General features: G+C 35.8%; 1 protein-coding gene across 1 annotated transcript in view; it reads left to right on the top strand.

The window, feature by feature from the left end:
* The first annotated feature begins 6,774 nt into the window (after positions 1 to 6,774).
* ZDBF2 (zinc finger DBF-type containing 2) overlaps positions 6,775 to 17,556 on the top strand; it is an 18,595-nt gene continuing 7,813 nt past the window's right edge. Inside the window, 2 exon segments of the mRNA XM_007470007.1 lie at positions 6,775 to 6,834; positions 11,469 to 11,596. Coding sequence (XP_007470069.1) covers positions 6,775 to 6,834; positions 11,469 to 11,596 — 188 coding nt within the window.

Below are 17,556 nucleotides of genomic sequence, written 5' to 3'. Positions count from 1 at the left end.
AGCTGAATTCAGGGTAACAGTCATTTTCTATGAAGTATTGTTTGCTCTGCTTAATAATTTGAGGCAATGTTTTTTTTTTAAATGGCAGTTTTCAAACCATTAGTGAATTGTGAGATTAATGTAGTGGGTCATAACCACTAGTTTCATAAGCCGAAATAAGATAACATAGAAAATATCAGAATGCATTACCTGTAATGAAGATATTGTTTTGTGAAACTTTTAAAGAGTGCATGTGTGTGTGGTGTGTGCATGTGTGTCTACATATGCTGGGTTGTGATATAAAATGTACTGCTTCCCGTGTGCCATGCTAATCAAATTTGAAAGTCACAGTCACTAAGGTACTGTCAGCACTCATCTCAGAAAGGGAGGGAAAAAAAAAAAGAATGGGAGTGATGATGCAATTAAGTTTAACAATAATTCTACTTTTTTCTTTGGAACATGTGATGGTGTTTATTGTAGCGAATTAGATCTTAATTATTTGTTTTCACCTAATATTAAAACAATCAATTAGCATTCCTGAAAATACAGAGAGAAAGCCTTTTAAAGAAGTTCAGAGGTTAAGAGCATAAACTGCTCAGATTGACCTAGGGTCAAATCCCAGCTACACTGGTTATTTGTGTGTGACCTGGAACAAGATAGTGCTTCTCTCCTGATTTGTAAAGTGGGAGTTACCGGAACACCAGCCTTATAAGGCTGTTTGATATTCAGATGAGATAATGCATGTGAAACTGTTGATTTAGTGCCTGCACAGATTAAGTACTCACTACAAGTTAGCTATTAAGACTGAATGGAGGTATCCAGGATAATTCTTGTCGCCAGAGGTAAACCCATAGAAGGTGGATAATCCAAAAGAGTGGGAAATTGAAAATCAGTTAATAATGTTATAAGGAAAGGGACACTGAATTAAGATGGTCTTTTTATATCATTTAGCCATTGTTTTGTGACTGCTCCCCAATTGTTTTTCTATTGCTAGAAAAGTAATTTAGATTATCTTATTCAGTAGACCAAATGCCCTTCTATTGTCTTTACTTATTTATTATTGAACTGATGTCTCTATTGTCAAGCAATTGAAAAATATTTCCCACAGGGATTCTGGGTTTTGTTAGCTCTTATTCAGTACCACTGTCAGCTTGAGAAACTCACACACTTATAATTCAAGGCACTTCAAAAATGTGTTTATCTCTGCAATAGGTAAAGATCTCAGGTATGCAAGAAATAATCCTAAAAAAAAAAGCACTTTATTTCTGTTTTGAGACAGTTCTGCTGAAGTTATCTCAGGCATTTCAAAGGTCTCTCTTCACTGCCCCAGATTGGTTTTGCCGTTTTAAATGTTACATAAACCAATGAAATAAGAGTGTAAGCATTGTCATTTTTCATAGCACTTTATTTTTATGAAAAATAAATCAGATGCTTTGGCCTCAAAAAAAGGCTGTTGCAAAAGCACTTAATTGGGTATCACAACTGTAAAAGGTTGGGGGAAATCTTAAACATTAATTGTAATACTTCTCTCAGTTTTGAAAATGTCTTTAAGTTCTTATTCTGTTTTAGAGGAACCAAAATGGAAATGTTACCGAACCGAACTTGGGTCTGCTCGCCCGCTGCACAGCAAAGCCAATCTACTGACACCGGGTTGTGGTGAAGGAAAGTACAGCGTTTATTTGCAGGGTGCCAAGCAAGGAAAACAGGCAGCTCGTGTTCAAAAGACCCGAACTCCCCGATGGCTTTCAGGGAAGGGTTTTTTAAGGCCAACATTTGGGGCAAGGGTTGCAGCTCGTGGACTTTCTTCTGATTGGTTGGTGGTGAGGTAACAGGGTGATTTTTCGGGATTCTTAATCATTAACCTTCTGGTTCCAACCAGTCTGGGGTCTGCCTTCTGGTTAGCATGTAGTCACCATCCTCCACTGGGTGTGGGGGGGGGGTCTTAGTTTCCGCAGAAAAACTCAAAGATATGCTTCAGATTGTTATGTATATCCCTTGAGGAGGAACTAGTATTCTATTTTACCGCTGAAATATTGTTTAAGCTATCATTACTTTTCTTGCCTAACTGCTTTTCCTTTGTTTCTGCATTCCCTCACTTCCCTAATTTGTAACTGTTTGAGTCTGCTTTTTGGAACCAGAGAAGGCCTAGGAGACTAAAGCCTTTTTCTACAAACAAGAAATGGGGGACATGGAAGGGCTTTTGTAACTGGGAGGGCCCCACAGGGTCCTGCTTGGTCTCAATCCCCCCTTTTCTTTGATACTTCTCAATCCTAAAGGGAGCAGGGGTGGGACAAGAAAGGGAATAAAGTTTTGGATAGAGAGGTTAATCATAAACTCATCAGGGGAACTTGGTCTTAGGGGGACTTGGTTTCAGAAACTCCTTGAGGGTAAATCATGATGTGTTTATGAAAATATGAAAAAAATAAGACTTGGAACTCTAGCTGTCCTATCCACAAAAAGCCCTCAATGAAACAAAAAAGTCTATCTTGACCTTAAATCAAACATGTATTCATTTGTATGTTTTAAGTTAGATAAAATATTAAGGTTATGTGTGTATGTATTTTAAAAATCATCTTATTGACCAATTTTTAAAGAGTTAACTCACCAACTACTGGGTCTTATCAGATAAGAGGGCTTTTATCTTACACTGATAAAATGAAATAGTATGCAATAGTATGCAATCTTTAAACATTCTGTTTGGAATTATACATAATCTCATATAGAGGTGCTCATCATATATGGTTAAATGAGAGAGGAGACTATAGAATAGAATGGGTAGTACCATTCCATTTTTGTAAAAACATGTTTAGAACAAAGAAGAATATATGGCAAATGTAAATGGTGGGTAGTGGAATTACGGCTGATTTTATGCTCTTTACTTCTTAATTTTTATAATTGTACTATCATTTTGTTTTACTTTCATAATAAAAATTAATAAATTAATAAATATCATAAAATTAATAAAAGTCATTTCTTAAAGAAAAAATTAATGTGTGTTTTCCTAATTTATAAGTATAAATGAGACTAAGTCTTTGCTCTAAGGGATACGGACTCTTTGAACTTGGATGTTTTGGGTATTAACTAATTCTTTAATATTCTAGGAAATAGTGCTGAATAGTTTAACAGTTATATTCCTTATCCTATGAAAAGCATCTTTGAGTAGGAAAGAACTGCTGTTCCAGAATTTTCTTAAAGCACTCCTTGAGTACACTGCTTTCCAAAAAATTTATACACTGCCTGAAGATATGGTCTAAATCTTTAGTCTGCTTTTAAATCCTATCATGTCAAAACTCAGTCTACTTTTCTTGCTTTAGTGCCCCTTAAATTCTTAAATGAAAACTTAGCTCCAGATGAATTTGTCAACTCACTATCTCCAAAAGTATTTTGTGCTTTCTTGCTTTTATACTTTGCTTCTTTGTTACTTGGAATAGCTTTTCCTGACAGTTGTGTAAACAAATTCTACCCAGTTTCCAATGTCCAGTTAAAAAAAACATATCCACCGTGACATCCCTGGTTCCTCCAGCTAAAACTGAATTTTGCAGCTAACCCTATTTGCACTTATTATTTGTGCCTAGGCATTTCTCAAATACCACCTGATATTTTTGCATTTATTTCCCAATTCCATCTAAACTTCTTGAGAGCAAGAAAGCTTGTCTTACATTTCTCTCTATCCCTTGACACTCCTAGCATAGAACCCTGCACAGGGTAGGTGCTAAATGTTTATTCCTTGATCATAACAGTGGTGTCAAGTGTTGAGTCCATGTGCTGAAATTTCTTGTTAACCAGTTAACCTGGGTAGGGGGGTTAACACTTTGCCCACGACAATGTGGAGGAATAAAAAATGGATAATTTGGCTTAATTGTCAATTGATATAGATAGGTGATAAGGAATTGACAGTGTTTTTTGTTAAAAATAACACAAAAGCTAAGAGTTGTGTAGGTAGTTCAGGACCCAAACTTAAGTTTCACATAAATATTTCTTTGAAAATTTCTCATGAAGCTCATTTTGGGTTTGATGGCCTCTTTGTTCTTACTCCTACCAGAGGCACAGCTGTGCCTCGCGTTCTTACAGCTACTGTTCCCAGAACCCAGAGATCTGAAGTTTTTGACGGTGGGTTATATGCACCCTCAGGGTTACTCTGTTCCAGAACATCTTAAGAGGTCATGTGGGATTCAGTGCGTCATAGTATGTAAAGTGCTTTGAGTTCAAAAGTTAGTAGTTTTTCTCCTATTACTGGAAACATAATAGTGTCAGTCTTCAAACTTAAATTGTGCCCAGGGTATTTAATTTATTTAATTTGGTTAATGGTAGACACTCATAGGGCTTATCATTTTTTGTTAAACAGTTTTATTTTAATTTATAGATGTTTGCCAGGACTAAATATAGCTGATGAAATATCTGACCTTTTCTGCTCAAGGTAAATGATTTGTTACTTTATAAAAATACCAGGTACCAATAGAATTCAGAGTTTGTATAAAAAGACCCATTTGGTCATGTAAAGTAATGTAATCCCGGGCCCCAAAGAAATGATCCCTTTAAGAATTTTGTTAGTACATGAAAAATGACGTATTATTGGTTCAACCTATATCAGAATCACCTTGGAACGTTTTAAATATGTGTAATATGCATGTGCCTGGCTTCCCACCAGGGGATTTTGATTCCATAAGTTTTTGGGGTTTTAGCATGTGAATGTTTCCAAATGCCAACAGGTGCTTTTGGTTTATTGTAGCTCTGTTTCATTGTGGCATGGCACTAGAGATGATGAAATGGCAGGTAATAATGCCATGGGAGTTAAAGTCCGTAAGGGTTAAAGATCAAAAAATATTTAAAGTATTTAAATTTTGTGTGTGTGTGTGTGTGATGTTAGACTCATACTTTCATTTTGCCTTTTATTCAATGAATGTTTTAATTATATTTTAAATAAATCACTAAAAAGTTTATTTAATGATTTTCAGAGTTCAGGTTTAAACTCTAGAGTTCTCTCAGCCTGAAAATTGCCACATCTATGAATACAACTTAAACTTTCTTTCATTTTGTTGCTTCAGGTTAATAAGTGACGTAAATTAATGGAAAAAAGGCCAAATTTTAAGTAAATAATTTCTTATATATTCTTTATTTCAGAAGCTGGTTTAATTGATTTATTTTCCCTATAAGTGAGAAGTCAGAAACTATCAAAGTTTCTCATAATAAAAAGTAATGGGTAAGTGAATGTTGTGATAGCATTTTGATTTAATGAAGCTTTTCTATTCTTATTGGTTTTAAGGCTGTGGTTTCAATTTTTGAACGTTGATTTTAATGAATAAACTTTTTCTGTTTCAGGATAATTTTATCAGAAACGCTCATAACATTATAGGATCATTCTCTTTATTTTTTTCGACAAATGAGTGTTTAAAATAATTAGAATTAAAACCTTGATGAAATTATCTCTTAAAATCCTATTTTCACTTTCACAAAACAGCAAACTCATTATATTCAATTTATTACTTAAATTTGTTATATTTTGTGTGTGTGAATAAATTGTGTGTGTATCATAATCACTCGGGAAATTAAAAAATTCTGAATTCTAAGCTCTATTCTCAGATTTACTAAATCAGAATTTGGGGGTATGATTTTTATATTCAGCCTGGTTTAGAAACCAGTATGTGATGCAGTATGTAATGATGAAGGATTATAGTTTTGGGGAGGAGGGTAGAAACTTGGAAACTTTTCTTTATTTGTAGAGAAATCTTATTGCACTAGTTGGAAAAAAATTCTTCATATTCGTTTGGTTTATGTAATTGTCAGAAGAGAAATGTCTTGTTTCAGAGGCTGTATTAGTTGCTATTTTGTTTTTTAGCAACTTTGTTGGATAAATTACTTTAAAATCTGCCTCTGTGGATTGAGCAGAAAATAAATGTAGTATCTTTACTCTCATGCTAGAGAATAAGATGTTATATATGACACTGAGAGTTCACATAATCTGGGATTTTGTGTAGAAACATAACGGGAACATTAATAAACTTTGTTAAAGTATAGTAACTATACTATAGTAACAAATTAGAAATAGTAATTTGTCTTTATAAATTGAGTACTGTATTCAATACTGAATCACTTTCTGATAACTCTTAACAACTTAGAAAATCAATAAAAAAATGTAGTCATCTAGGCTTCAAACACTGGCAACACACTACTCTTTTAGAAGATGCATAGGTCTCAGAGAAAGACAAATACTGTATGATATCATATATATCCACGTATATGTGGAATCTAAAAAATAAACTAGTGAATATAACAGAAAAGAAACAGACTCATAGATAAAGAGAACGAACTAATGGTTACCAGCGGGGAGAGGGAAGAGAAGAGGGGCAAGATAAGGGTAAGGAATTAAGAGGTACAAACTACTATGTATAAAACAGATAAGCTGCATGGATATATGGTACAACACAGGGAATATGGCCAATATTTTATAATAACTGTAAATGGAATATACCCTTTAAAAATTATGAATTGTACTGTGTTGAACACCTGAAACTTACATTGTGCCTCAACTATTCCTCAACTAAAAAAGAAAAGAAGATTCAGAGGTCTCATTTTATTCCAGGCTCATTGATTGGTTCAGTAGCTCATGGTAGCCTTGTCTGTTTTCACAACTATTAGAAATATGAGTGGGTAGCACCCAAGAATGAATTTCTGGTCTCTGATATTATCATAGCTATTTTCCTCATGGTAGTAAGGAATTACTGTGCTTTTGCCATTTTTGTTTTTTTCCAGTTTGAGTATTCAAGGACAATAGCCATCTGACTTTGGTTATTCAATATGCAGAACAGACAAGGATATTGCAGCTATTGCTGTGTGCACTATAATAACCTGGAACAGGTGAGACGATCCTATTACTATGGTTATACCACAAAGGACCTAGTCGTAACTTTCCCTTTCTTTTACGTTTAATTAAATTCATTTATTCCTTCATTGAACAGACTATATTGAGAATCTACTAATGGGCAGATACTGTTTAAGTTTCTAGGGATATGGCCATGAACAAAATCAGTTTCCTTTATTCATGAAGCTTATACTTTAGTGCAGTAAGACAGAAAGTAAGTAGTCATATAAGTTTAGTACATAGTATGTCAGTTTGTGATAAATGTTATGAGGAAAATAAAATAGGGAAGAGTGTGCAATTTTAGGTAGAGCGGCCAGGTAAGGTTAAGGAAGTGACATTTGAGTTGAGATTTGAATGAAATGCAGGGGCCAGGCTTGCTTATATCTGGGGGAAGAATTTCTGGGTAGAGGGACAGGAGAGCAAGGATAGAGACCCTGAGGCAGAAGAGTGGTTAGCATGCTAACTAAAAGCCAGGAAGCCGATGTGGCTGCAGTGGAAGTCAGGTGGGGGGTGGATGTTAAGTGACACTTGAAGAATTCAGAGCATTCGATTTTGTAAGTCATTGTAAGACCAGGTAAGGACTTTGAATTGTACGCTTTGATGCACAAAAGTTTAAAATTTTGCTATAGTTGAATTTGTCTTATCTTCTTTTGTTACTTGTGTTTTTGGTGTCATAAAAATTGCCTAAAAAAAAAAATTGCCTAATCCAAGTTCATGAAGATTAATGCCCTGTCTTTCAAAAATACGGCCACATTAGTGGTTAGAACTTCAACGTAAGAATTTGGCGGAGGTGGGAGGGGTGGACGCAGTGCAGTCTATAGCATTTACACTGTTTGAGTTTTGGATGTTAAACCAATTTTTCATTCCTGGGATAAATTCCACTTGGTCTTGGTGTATAATTCTTTTTATATGTTGCTGGATTTGGCTTGCTAGTATTTTGTTGCAGATTTTTGCATATATATCCATAAGGTATATTGTCTGTAGCTTTTTGTTTTTTTTTTTGGCCGTGTTGGGTCTTCATTGCTGCGTGTGGGCTTTCTCTAGTTGCGGCGAGCAGGGGCTACTCTTCCTTGCGGTGCACGGGCTTCTCATTGTGGTGGCTTATCTTGTTGCAGAGCACGGGCTCTAGGTGCTTGGGCTTCAGTAGTTGTGACATGCGGGCTCAGTAGTTGTGGCACGTGGGCTCAGTAGCTGTGGCCTGAGGGCTTAGTTCCTCTGCAGCATGTGGGATCTTCCTGGACCAGAGATTGAACCCGTGCCACCTGCATTGGCAGGCAGATTCTTAACCACTGTGCCACCAGGGAAGTCCTCATCTGTAGCTTTTTTTCCTTGTGATGTGTTTGGTTTTGGCATCAGGGTAGTACTGGCTTCATAGAATGAGTTGAGTAGTATTCCTTTCTCTTCTTTTTGTTGGAAGGGTTTGTGAAACATCAAGTATGGAGATTTTGAAATAAGTATTCATGGTAATAGTAGCTGCAGCTTTCTGACCAGGATTGTTAACTTCGAAGATTCTCAAGTTTTTCTTCAGCTGTGGAATTGTCTCATAGGTGAAGCAATCATATAATGAAGCTTCTGCTAGTGCTAAACTGTTTGATCTTTGATGGTATCTAAGACAAGTTTATAATATATAAAAATTATGCTGTTTAGTAGCATTTGTTTTGTTTAATGATCTAATAGTAAACACTTAAATTCATACTAGGAAGAGTTTTTATTATGGTGATTTCTACATCTCTGCCTTTTTAAAAAAGAAATAATTTTTAATGCTGGTTATAAACATGAGGAGGCAGATAATAAATCTCAAGTTCTCTTCAATATTTCTCTCATGATTGAGAAATTATATCATCACTTGAATGGAAAATTATTTGTTGAACTTTTGCTAGTGATAAAACATGTTTATGGGCTTCCCTCGTGGTGCAGTGGTTGAGAGTCCGCCTGCCGATGCAGGGGACACGGGTTCGTGCCCCGGTCCGGGAGGATCCCACATGCCGCGGAGCGGCTGGGCCCGTGACATGGCCATTGAGCCTGCACGTCCGGAGCCTGTGCTCCGCAACCGGAGAGGCCACAACAGTGAGAGGCCCACATACCGTAAAAAAAACAAGACAAAACATGTTTATGCTTTAACTACAAGTTCTATTCAATAAACATTCAGTATAATTTTTTTGCTTAAGGTTTAGAATAATAATTTTTAGACATTTGGATACTCCTGTACTAAACTGACATTTAAAAAGATTCTGTTGATGATAGCTGAGGTAATTTGTACTAACTATATAAAAGCTTGAAAAAAAATACACACACACACATATATGTATATATACTATTCAAAGCTTTGGTGAACTACTAAGGCAGTGAAGACATATGGGGCCCAGATCTAGCTGAACATTGATCAGAATATTCAACAGAAATAATGGAAGCCAAAGGAAAGAAAACAGCTGCCAACTTAGAATTCTATACTCAGTAAATAAGGTGAAATAAAATATTTTCAGGAAACAAAAATTAAGGGAATTTATCACCAGCAGACACTTCCTAAAGGAAGTACTAAGAAGAGTTTTTCAGGTAGAGGGAAAATGATTCCAGTTGGAAGCTCAGAGATACAGGAAGGAACGAAGAGCAATGGAAAGGTAAATAGGTGGGCAGTGTAAATGAATAATATCTTGTGAGATTAACAACAGTGGCATATAAATTGGAAGGGGAGTAAATTGAGCTAATACCTAAGGACCTTGCATTGTTCAAGAAGAGAGTGGGGACTTCCCTGGTGGTCCAGTGGTTAAGACTTGGCACTTCCAGTGCTTCCAAGGGAGGGGGTGCGGGTTTGATCCCTGGTCAGTAGAACAAAGATCCCACAAGATCCCACATGCCGTGTGGCATGGCCAAATAAAAAAAAAGAGAGAGAGAGTAAAAGTAACAAGTACTTTTGATCAGTCAGTGTTGCATGTTATAATGTTACCACTAATAGACTAGGAAAAAGTCTATATAAAATATAGATCTTTGTAGTCTATATAAAATTGGAATAATAAAAAGTAGTCCACAAGAAAATAAGAAAGCAGAGAAATAGGGACACTGTGTAGGCAAGAATAGAATAATAAAACAGATTTAAAAATAAAAACAAGAATTAACTACAAGTATATCAGTAATAAATTAAGTGAAAATAGACTTGATGCTTGAATTAAACTATATTCAGTATTTTATCAGAGGTCCTAGTCAGGGAAATAAAGAAAGAAAAAGAAAAGAAAATGATAAAGACTAGAGAAGAAGAAATAAAACTGTTACTATTTGTATACAGTGTGATTGTGCACAAAGAAAACCCTAAAGATATTTAGATGAACTATTAGAATTGATAAGTGATTTTTAAAAACCTTTGGGCCAACATAAAAATGAATTGTCTTCTTAGAGTAAATATATATATGTATAGCAATCACTTTGCTGTGCACAGAAAACTGACCTAACATTGTAAGTTAACTATACTTCAATAAAAAATAGTTAGAAAAAAATAAAAAAATTGTCTTTCTATATATAAACACCACATAGGAGATGAGATTTGAAGAAGATATTTACAACAGCATCAAAAATCATCAACTTTTAAGGAATATGTATAAAAAATACGTATAAGGTTTTTATACAGAAAACTATAAACATTGAGAGAAATTTAAGAAAAATTTAAAAATTAAATGCACACACATACACAAAAGAAAGTGAAAAGGCAAGCCACAGAGAGGAAGATGGTACAGATCTTCCTCAGCTTATGATGGGATTACATCCTGATTGTAATTTGAAAATATCTTAGGTTGTAAATGCATTTAACACACCTAACCTATTGAATATCATAGCTTACCTAGCCTACCCTAAAAGTACTCAGAACACTTCATCACCCTACAATTGGGCAAAATCATTTATGCAAAGCCTATTTTATAATAATTGAGTAGCTCATGTAATTTATTGAATACTATACAGAAAGTGAAAAACAGAATGTTATTTTCTTTCTTTTTTTTCTTTTTTGCGGTACGCGGGCCTCTCACTGTTGTGGCCTCTCCCGTTGCGGAGCACAGGCTCCGGACGCGCAGGCTCAGCGGCCATGGCTCACAAGCTCAGCCGCTCCGCAGCATGTGGGATCTTCCCGGACTGGGGCACTAACCCGTGTCCCCTGCATCGGCAGGCAGACTCTCAACCACCGCGCCACCAGGGAAGCCCCAGAATGGTTTTAAGTGTAGGGGTTGTTTACCCTCCTGATAGTGTTACTGATCTTCCTCTTCCTCTGAGTCCCCTCCCATGAGCACAGGTCCAACCTAATCGCTTGCTTTTCTTCCCTTCCTACCCATCCTATGTGTGTATCTTTCTTCCAGCCTTGGTTGTACAGGAGTCCTTTTACCCATTTCCAGTTAGTTTTCAGTGAGAATTGTTCCACATGTAGAATTTTTGATATGTTCATGAGGAGAAGTGAGCTCCACATCCTTTAATATTCTGCATTGATTTGAGCTCCCCTTATGGTTTTCAGATGCATATTTTAGAATTGCTTTATAGAAAGGGTATATTAATTTATACTTCTACTAGGTGTATAATGAATTTATATTGTGACACTCTCACTATTAATGAGTATTACCCATTTAAAAATATTCATTTTCTTTTTACTTTATAGCATATATCCAGTGATCAGCACAGATACTTGACCACACAGAGTAGACAATGGATGGCCACCACTAGTTTGATGGATCGTTTCTTGCAGGATGTACTGAGGCACCACCCATATCATTATCAAGAAAGCAGGTAAAATAACTGAGTGGAATAATATTCGCACAAAGTTAGTTATATGTTACAGTAAATGTTTGTGTTAATTGTTCTAATACTTCCTAAAGTGAACCTTTGAATCAAGGAATATAACGTGAAATTTTATCTAGTAACTTACCTTTGCAATTATTTAAAAATTTTTCCTAGCTTAGGTAAGAAATTTCACTCTAAAAGTTATGGACTACACTATGCTTTTTCTAAAGAAAAGTCTTAGGCCGATAAATAATTATATATCATTAAGGTGTCTTGTAAGGATGTCACAGGATTAAACAGGGTAAAAAGGTGGGAGCAAACAACTTTTACAAGATTAGTAACCAGAAAGTTGGTGACAGTAGCCAAGTAAGGGTGGTTAAGGTAAAAACTAAGTTAATTCCACATTAATGGAACTATTTGCTATTTTGTCAAATAGAATTGGCTCTTTTTATAATTTGTCAGTATCTTGATAGCTTACTCTTGTATTAATTTATTTTGGTTTTAATAAAAAATAAATATTTTGATAACATTTTAAAAAGTTAATGTCCTATGTTAAAGAAGAACTTTGGTAGAAAATCAGATTATGTACTGCGGTGAGTTTGCAGCTACAGCTATACAAGATAAGACAAAACAGATCATTAGCACATCTGTGCAGAATTAGTTGAGTTCAGCACTAGCAGCAGAAAAAAGGATAAACGTCTTGAACGCTTTGCAAGTCACCAACCTAGAACTTAGTAAATGGCGAAAAAGTTTTAATGGGGAAAAGTCAGGAAAAAAATATGTGGTTTTCGTAGAGAATGAACTTGAGGACACGGGGAGGGGGCGTCTTGAACGCTTTGCAAGTCACCAACCTAGAACTTAGTAAATGGCGAAAAAGTTTTAATGGGGAAAAGTCAGGAAAAAAATATGTGGTTTTCGTAGAGAATGAACTTGAGGACATGGGGAGGGGGAAGGGGAAGCTGGGACGAAGTGAGAGAGTAGCATGGACATATATACACTACCACATGTAAAATAGATAGCTAGTGGGAAGCAGCCGCATAGCACAGGGAGATCAGCTCGGTGCTTTGTGACCACCTAGAGGGGTGGGATAGGGAGGGTGGGAGGGAGACGCAAGAGGGAGGGGATATGGGGATATATGTATACATATAGCTGATTCACTTCATTATACAGCAGAAACTAACACAACACTGTAAAGCAATTATACTCCAATAAAGATGTTAAAAAAAATTATGTGGTTTCTTAGCTGGTGGAAAGATGGAATTAGCCTATCTTGGGGTCAGTATAAATCACCAGTTTATAGTGTATATAAACAATGCTTCAACAAACATATTTGTACATGCAACTTTTTCTGTGGAGTAGATTCCTAGAATTTGAACTTTGGGGCTAAAGTTTGTGGACATTAAAAATATTTTTATTTTTTAACTTTTCATTTTGGAATAATTTCAGGCTTACAAAAATTTAGCTGCAAAACTGGTACAAGGAATTCTTGTGTAACTTTTACCTAGCTTCCCCAAATGTTAAATCTAAAATAACCACAGTACAGTGATCAAATCCATGAAATTACATTGATACCATACTATTTACAGACCTGATTCAGATTTTGTCAGTAGTGTTACTAATGTCCTTTTTTTGGACCAAGATTCTGTCCAGGACCACACAGTGCATTGAGTTGTCACATTTCCTTACTTTCCCTTAATCTCAAGTAGTTCCTCAGTCTGTCTTTGATTTCAAGACCTTGACACTTTTTAAAAGAGTACTGGTCAGTTATTTTGTAGGGTATTCCTAAATTTGGGTATGCCTGATGTCTTTTCATTTTGTTGATGGTCTCCTTTACTGTGCAAAAGCTTTTAAGTTTAATTAGGTCCCATTTGTTAATTTTTGCTTTTGCTTCTATTGCTCTAGGAGATAGATCCAAAAAAATATTGCTGCTGTTTATGTCAAAGAGTATTCTGCCTATGTTTTCCTCTAGGGGTTTTATATTATCTGGTCTTACATTTAGGTTTTTAATCCATTTTGAGTTTATATTTGTATATGGTGTTAGAGAATGTTCTAAGTTCATTCTTTTACATATAGCTGTTCAGTTTTCCCAGCACCACTTATTGAAGATACTATCTTTTCTCCATTGTATATTCTTTCCTCCTTTGTCATAGATTAATTGACCATTAATGCATGGGTTTATTTCTTTTTATTTATTTATTTATTTGGCTGTGACGGGTTGTAGTTGCAGCACGCAGGATCTTTCGTTGCAGTGTGTGGGCTTCTCTCTTGTTGTGGCACATGGGCTCCAGAGCACACGGGCTCAGTAGTTGTGGTGTGCAGGCTTAGTTGCCCCGTGGCATGTGGGATCTTAGTTCCCCAACCAGGGATCAAACCCACGTCCCTTTCATTGGAAGGCCAGTTCTTAAGCACTGGACCACCAGGGAAGTCTGCGTGGGTTTATTTCTGAGCCCTCTGTCCTGTTCCATTGATCTATGTGTCTGTTTTTGTGCCAGTACCATCATGCTTTGATTACTGTAGCTTGGCAGTATAGTCTGAAGTCAGGGAGTGTGATTCCTCTAGCTCTGTTCTTCTTTCTCAAGATTGTTTTGGCTATTCAGTGTCTTTTGTGTTTCCATACAACTTTTAAAATTATTTGTTCTGGTTCTGTGAAGAATGCCATTGGTATTTAGCTAGGGATTGCAGTTAATCTGTAGATTGTCTTGGGTAGTATGGTCATTTTAACAATATTGATTCTTCCAGGAACACAGTGTATCTTTCCATCTGTTTGTGCCATCTTCAGTTTCTTTCATCAGTGTCTTATAGTTTTCTGAGTACAGGTCTTTTGCCTCCTTAGGTAGGTGTATTCCTCGGTGTTTCATTCTTTTTGATGTGATAGTAAATGGGATTGTTTCCTTAATTTATCTTTCTGGTAGTTCATTGTTAGTGTATAGAAATGCAACAGATTTCTGTATATTAAGTTTCTATCCTGCAACTTTATCAAATTCTTTGATGAGCTCTCGTAGTTTTCTTTGGTGGCATTTTTAGTATTTTCTATGTATAGTATGTCATCTGCAAACAGTGACAGTTTTACTTCTTCCTTTCCATTTTGGATTTCTTTTATTTCTTTTTATTCTCTTGTTGCTGTGGCCAAGACTTCTAAAACTATGTTGAATAAAAATGGTGAGAGTGGGCATCCTCGTCTTGTTCCTGATCTTGGAGGAAATGCTTTCAACTTTTCCCTGTTAAGCATGTTGTTAGCTTTGGTTTGTCACATATAGCCTTTATTAAGTTGAGGTATGTTCCCTTTATGCCCACTTCCTGGAGAGATTTTATCATAAATGGATGTTGAATTTTGTCAAAAGCTTTTTCTGCATCTATTGAGATGATCATATGGTTTTTATTCTTCAATTTGTTAATATGGTGTATCACATTGATTGATTTGAGTATATTGAAGAATCCTTGCATCCCTGGGATAAATCCCACTTGTTCATGGTGTATGATCATTTTAATGTGTTGCTCGATTCTGTTTGCTGGTATTTTGTTGAGGATTTTTGCATCTATATTCATCAGTGATATTGGTCTGTAATTTTCTTTTTTTGTAGTATCTTTGTCTGGTTTTGGTATCAGGGTGATGGTGGCCTCATAGATTGATTCAGAAGTTTTCCATCCTAACCTTACACCTAAAGGAACTAGAGAAAGAAGAACAAACAAAACCCAAAGTTAGTAGAAGGAAAGAAATGATACAGATTAGAGCAGAAATAAATGAAATAGGGACTTCCCTGGTGGCACAGTGGTTAAGAATCCGCCTGCCAGTGCAGGGGACAGGGGTTTGATTCCTGGTCTGGGAAGATCCCATGTGCCATAGAGCAACTAAGCCCGTTTGCCACAACTACTAAGCCTGAGCTCTAGAGCCCACGAGCCACAACTACAGAGCCCACACACCACAACTATTGAAGCCCCATGCCATAGAGCCTGCGTGCTGCATCTACTGAGCCCATGCACTGCAATTACTGAAGCCTGCATGCTCTAGGGCCCGTGTGCCACAACTACTGAGCCTGTGTGCTGCAACTACTGAAGCCCGCGTGCCTAGAGCCTGTGCTCTGCAACAAGAGAAGCCACCACAATGAGAAGCCTGCGCACTGCAACGAAGAGTAACCCCCACTTGCTGCAACTAGAGAAAGCCCATGCGCAGCAACAAAGACCCAACACAGCCAAAAAAAAAAAAAAAAATTAAGAAAATGATATAATAAAAAAAATGAAATAGAAAAATAAGAAAAGATGAATGAAACTAAAAGCTGGTTCTTTGAAAAGATAAACGAAATTGATAAGCCTTTAGCCAGCCTCATGAAGAAAAAAAGGGAAAGGGCCCAAATCAATAAAATCAGAAATGAAAAAGGAGAGGTTACAACAAACACCACAGAAATACAAAGGATCATAAGAGACTACTGTGAACAGCTAGATGCCAATAAAATGGACAACCTAGAAGAAATGGTCAAATTCTAGAAATGTATCAATACAATCTCCCAAGACTAAACCAGGAAGAAATAGAAAATATGAACAGACAATTACCAGTAATGAAATTGAATCAGTAATTTATTTATTTATTTATTTATTTTTTGCGGTACGCGGGCCTCTCACTGTTGTGGCCTCTCCCGTTGCGGAGCACAGGCTCCGGATGTGCAGGCCCCGCGGCCATGGCTCACGGGCCCAGCCGCTCCGCGGCATGTGGGATCTTCCCGCACTGGGGCACAAACCCGAGTCCCCTGCATCGGCAGGCGGACTCTCAACCACTGCACCACTAGGGAAGCCCAATTCTCGATAGACATTTCCTGGAAGGCTATACCAATTTATATATAATTTATTGCATAAATTTTATATATATGTATATACACCGGTAGTATATGACAGTGCTCATTTCCTGTCACTCTTGCCAACATTGCGATTATCAACCTCTTTCTTTCTCCCTAAAATAATAGGCCAAAAAGTGTCTCTTAATTAACCTTTATTTATTTATGAGTAAAGTAGAATTTCTCTTGCTATATAGTTATTAGAAATATATTTATCTTATGGATTGTTTTTTCATATACTTTGCTTATTTTTCCATTAAATTGTTTGTATATTTTGGGTTTATATTTATGAATAATAGTTCTTTGTATTTTAAATGTTATTTGTATTTTAAATATCAGAATCTGTCATGTGTTTATCACCTATATGTTATTTTTTACCATATAAAAAGAAACATTTTGACACAATCTAAGGAGAATTTTTCTTTATGGCTGCTTTCATGTCTTTTTCTTAATTCCATTTTTCTCTTCTTTTAAATATTTTTAATCTTCTTGGAATTTATTTTTATAAGTGGTATGTAGCAGTACTTATTTTTTAAATATACTGATTATCTCCACTGATATAAAACATCACCTGTAACATAAAATTCCTGTATTTGTGTGTGTGTATCTACATGTACTTCTATATCTATATCTTGGATTTTGAATACCATTTTCTTTCATTGAATGTTTTTAATCCCATGCCAATGCCACATTACTTAATTATGTTTATAAGCTTTCTGAATTATACAGTTCATCTTCAAAAAATTTCATCTCTCTTCCCCCCCTTGTCTAGACATTGTTGGTTTTTCTATTATTTTAGACTTCTTGAAAATCAGCTCTTGCTTTATTTTTGTTTCCTATTTATTGGTCTTTCTTTTTCTTAATTTATATCTTCAAGTTTCCTGAGGTAGGGGAATTTGGTTATTTTTCTGTCTTTTTGAATTAAGTGCTCATTTAGTTAATTTCTGTTTACTAATTCTTATTTTAATGGGAAATTTAAAAGTGTGAAGTTTTCATTTTGATCACATCTCATAGATTTAATATATAGTTATTTATTTTGTTTGTAGATAGTTTAAAAAGTTTTCCTTTTTAGCCTAAGAGTTATATAAAAGAGTGGTTTGGGCTTCCCTGGTGGCGCAGTGGTTGAGAGTCCGCCTGCCG

The sequence above is a fragment of the Lipotes vexillifer genome, unplaced genomic scaffold (genome assembly GCF_000442215.2).
Source record: "Lipotes vexillifer unplaced genomic scaffold, Lipotes_vexillifer_v1.1 scaffold341, whole genome shotgun sequence".
NCBI lineage: Eukaryota > Metazoa > Chordata > Mammalia > Artiodactyla > Lipotidae > Lipotes > Lipotes vexillifer.
Note: the sequence above shows the minus strand (reverse complement) of the source record. Positions and strands in the feature narration are given on the sequence as shown.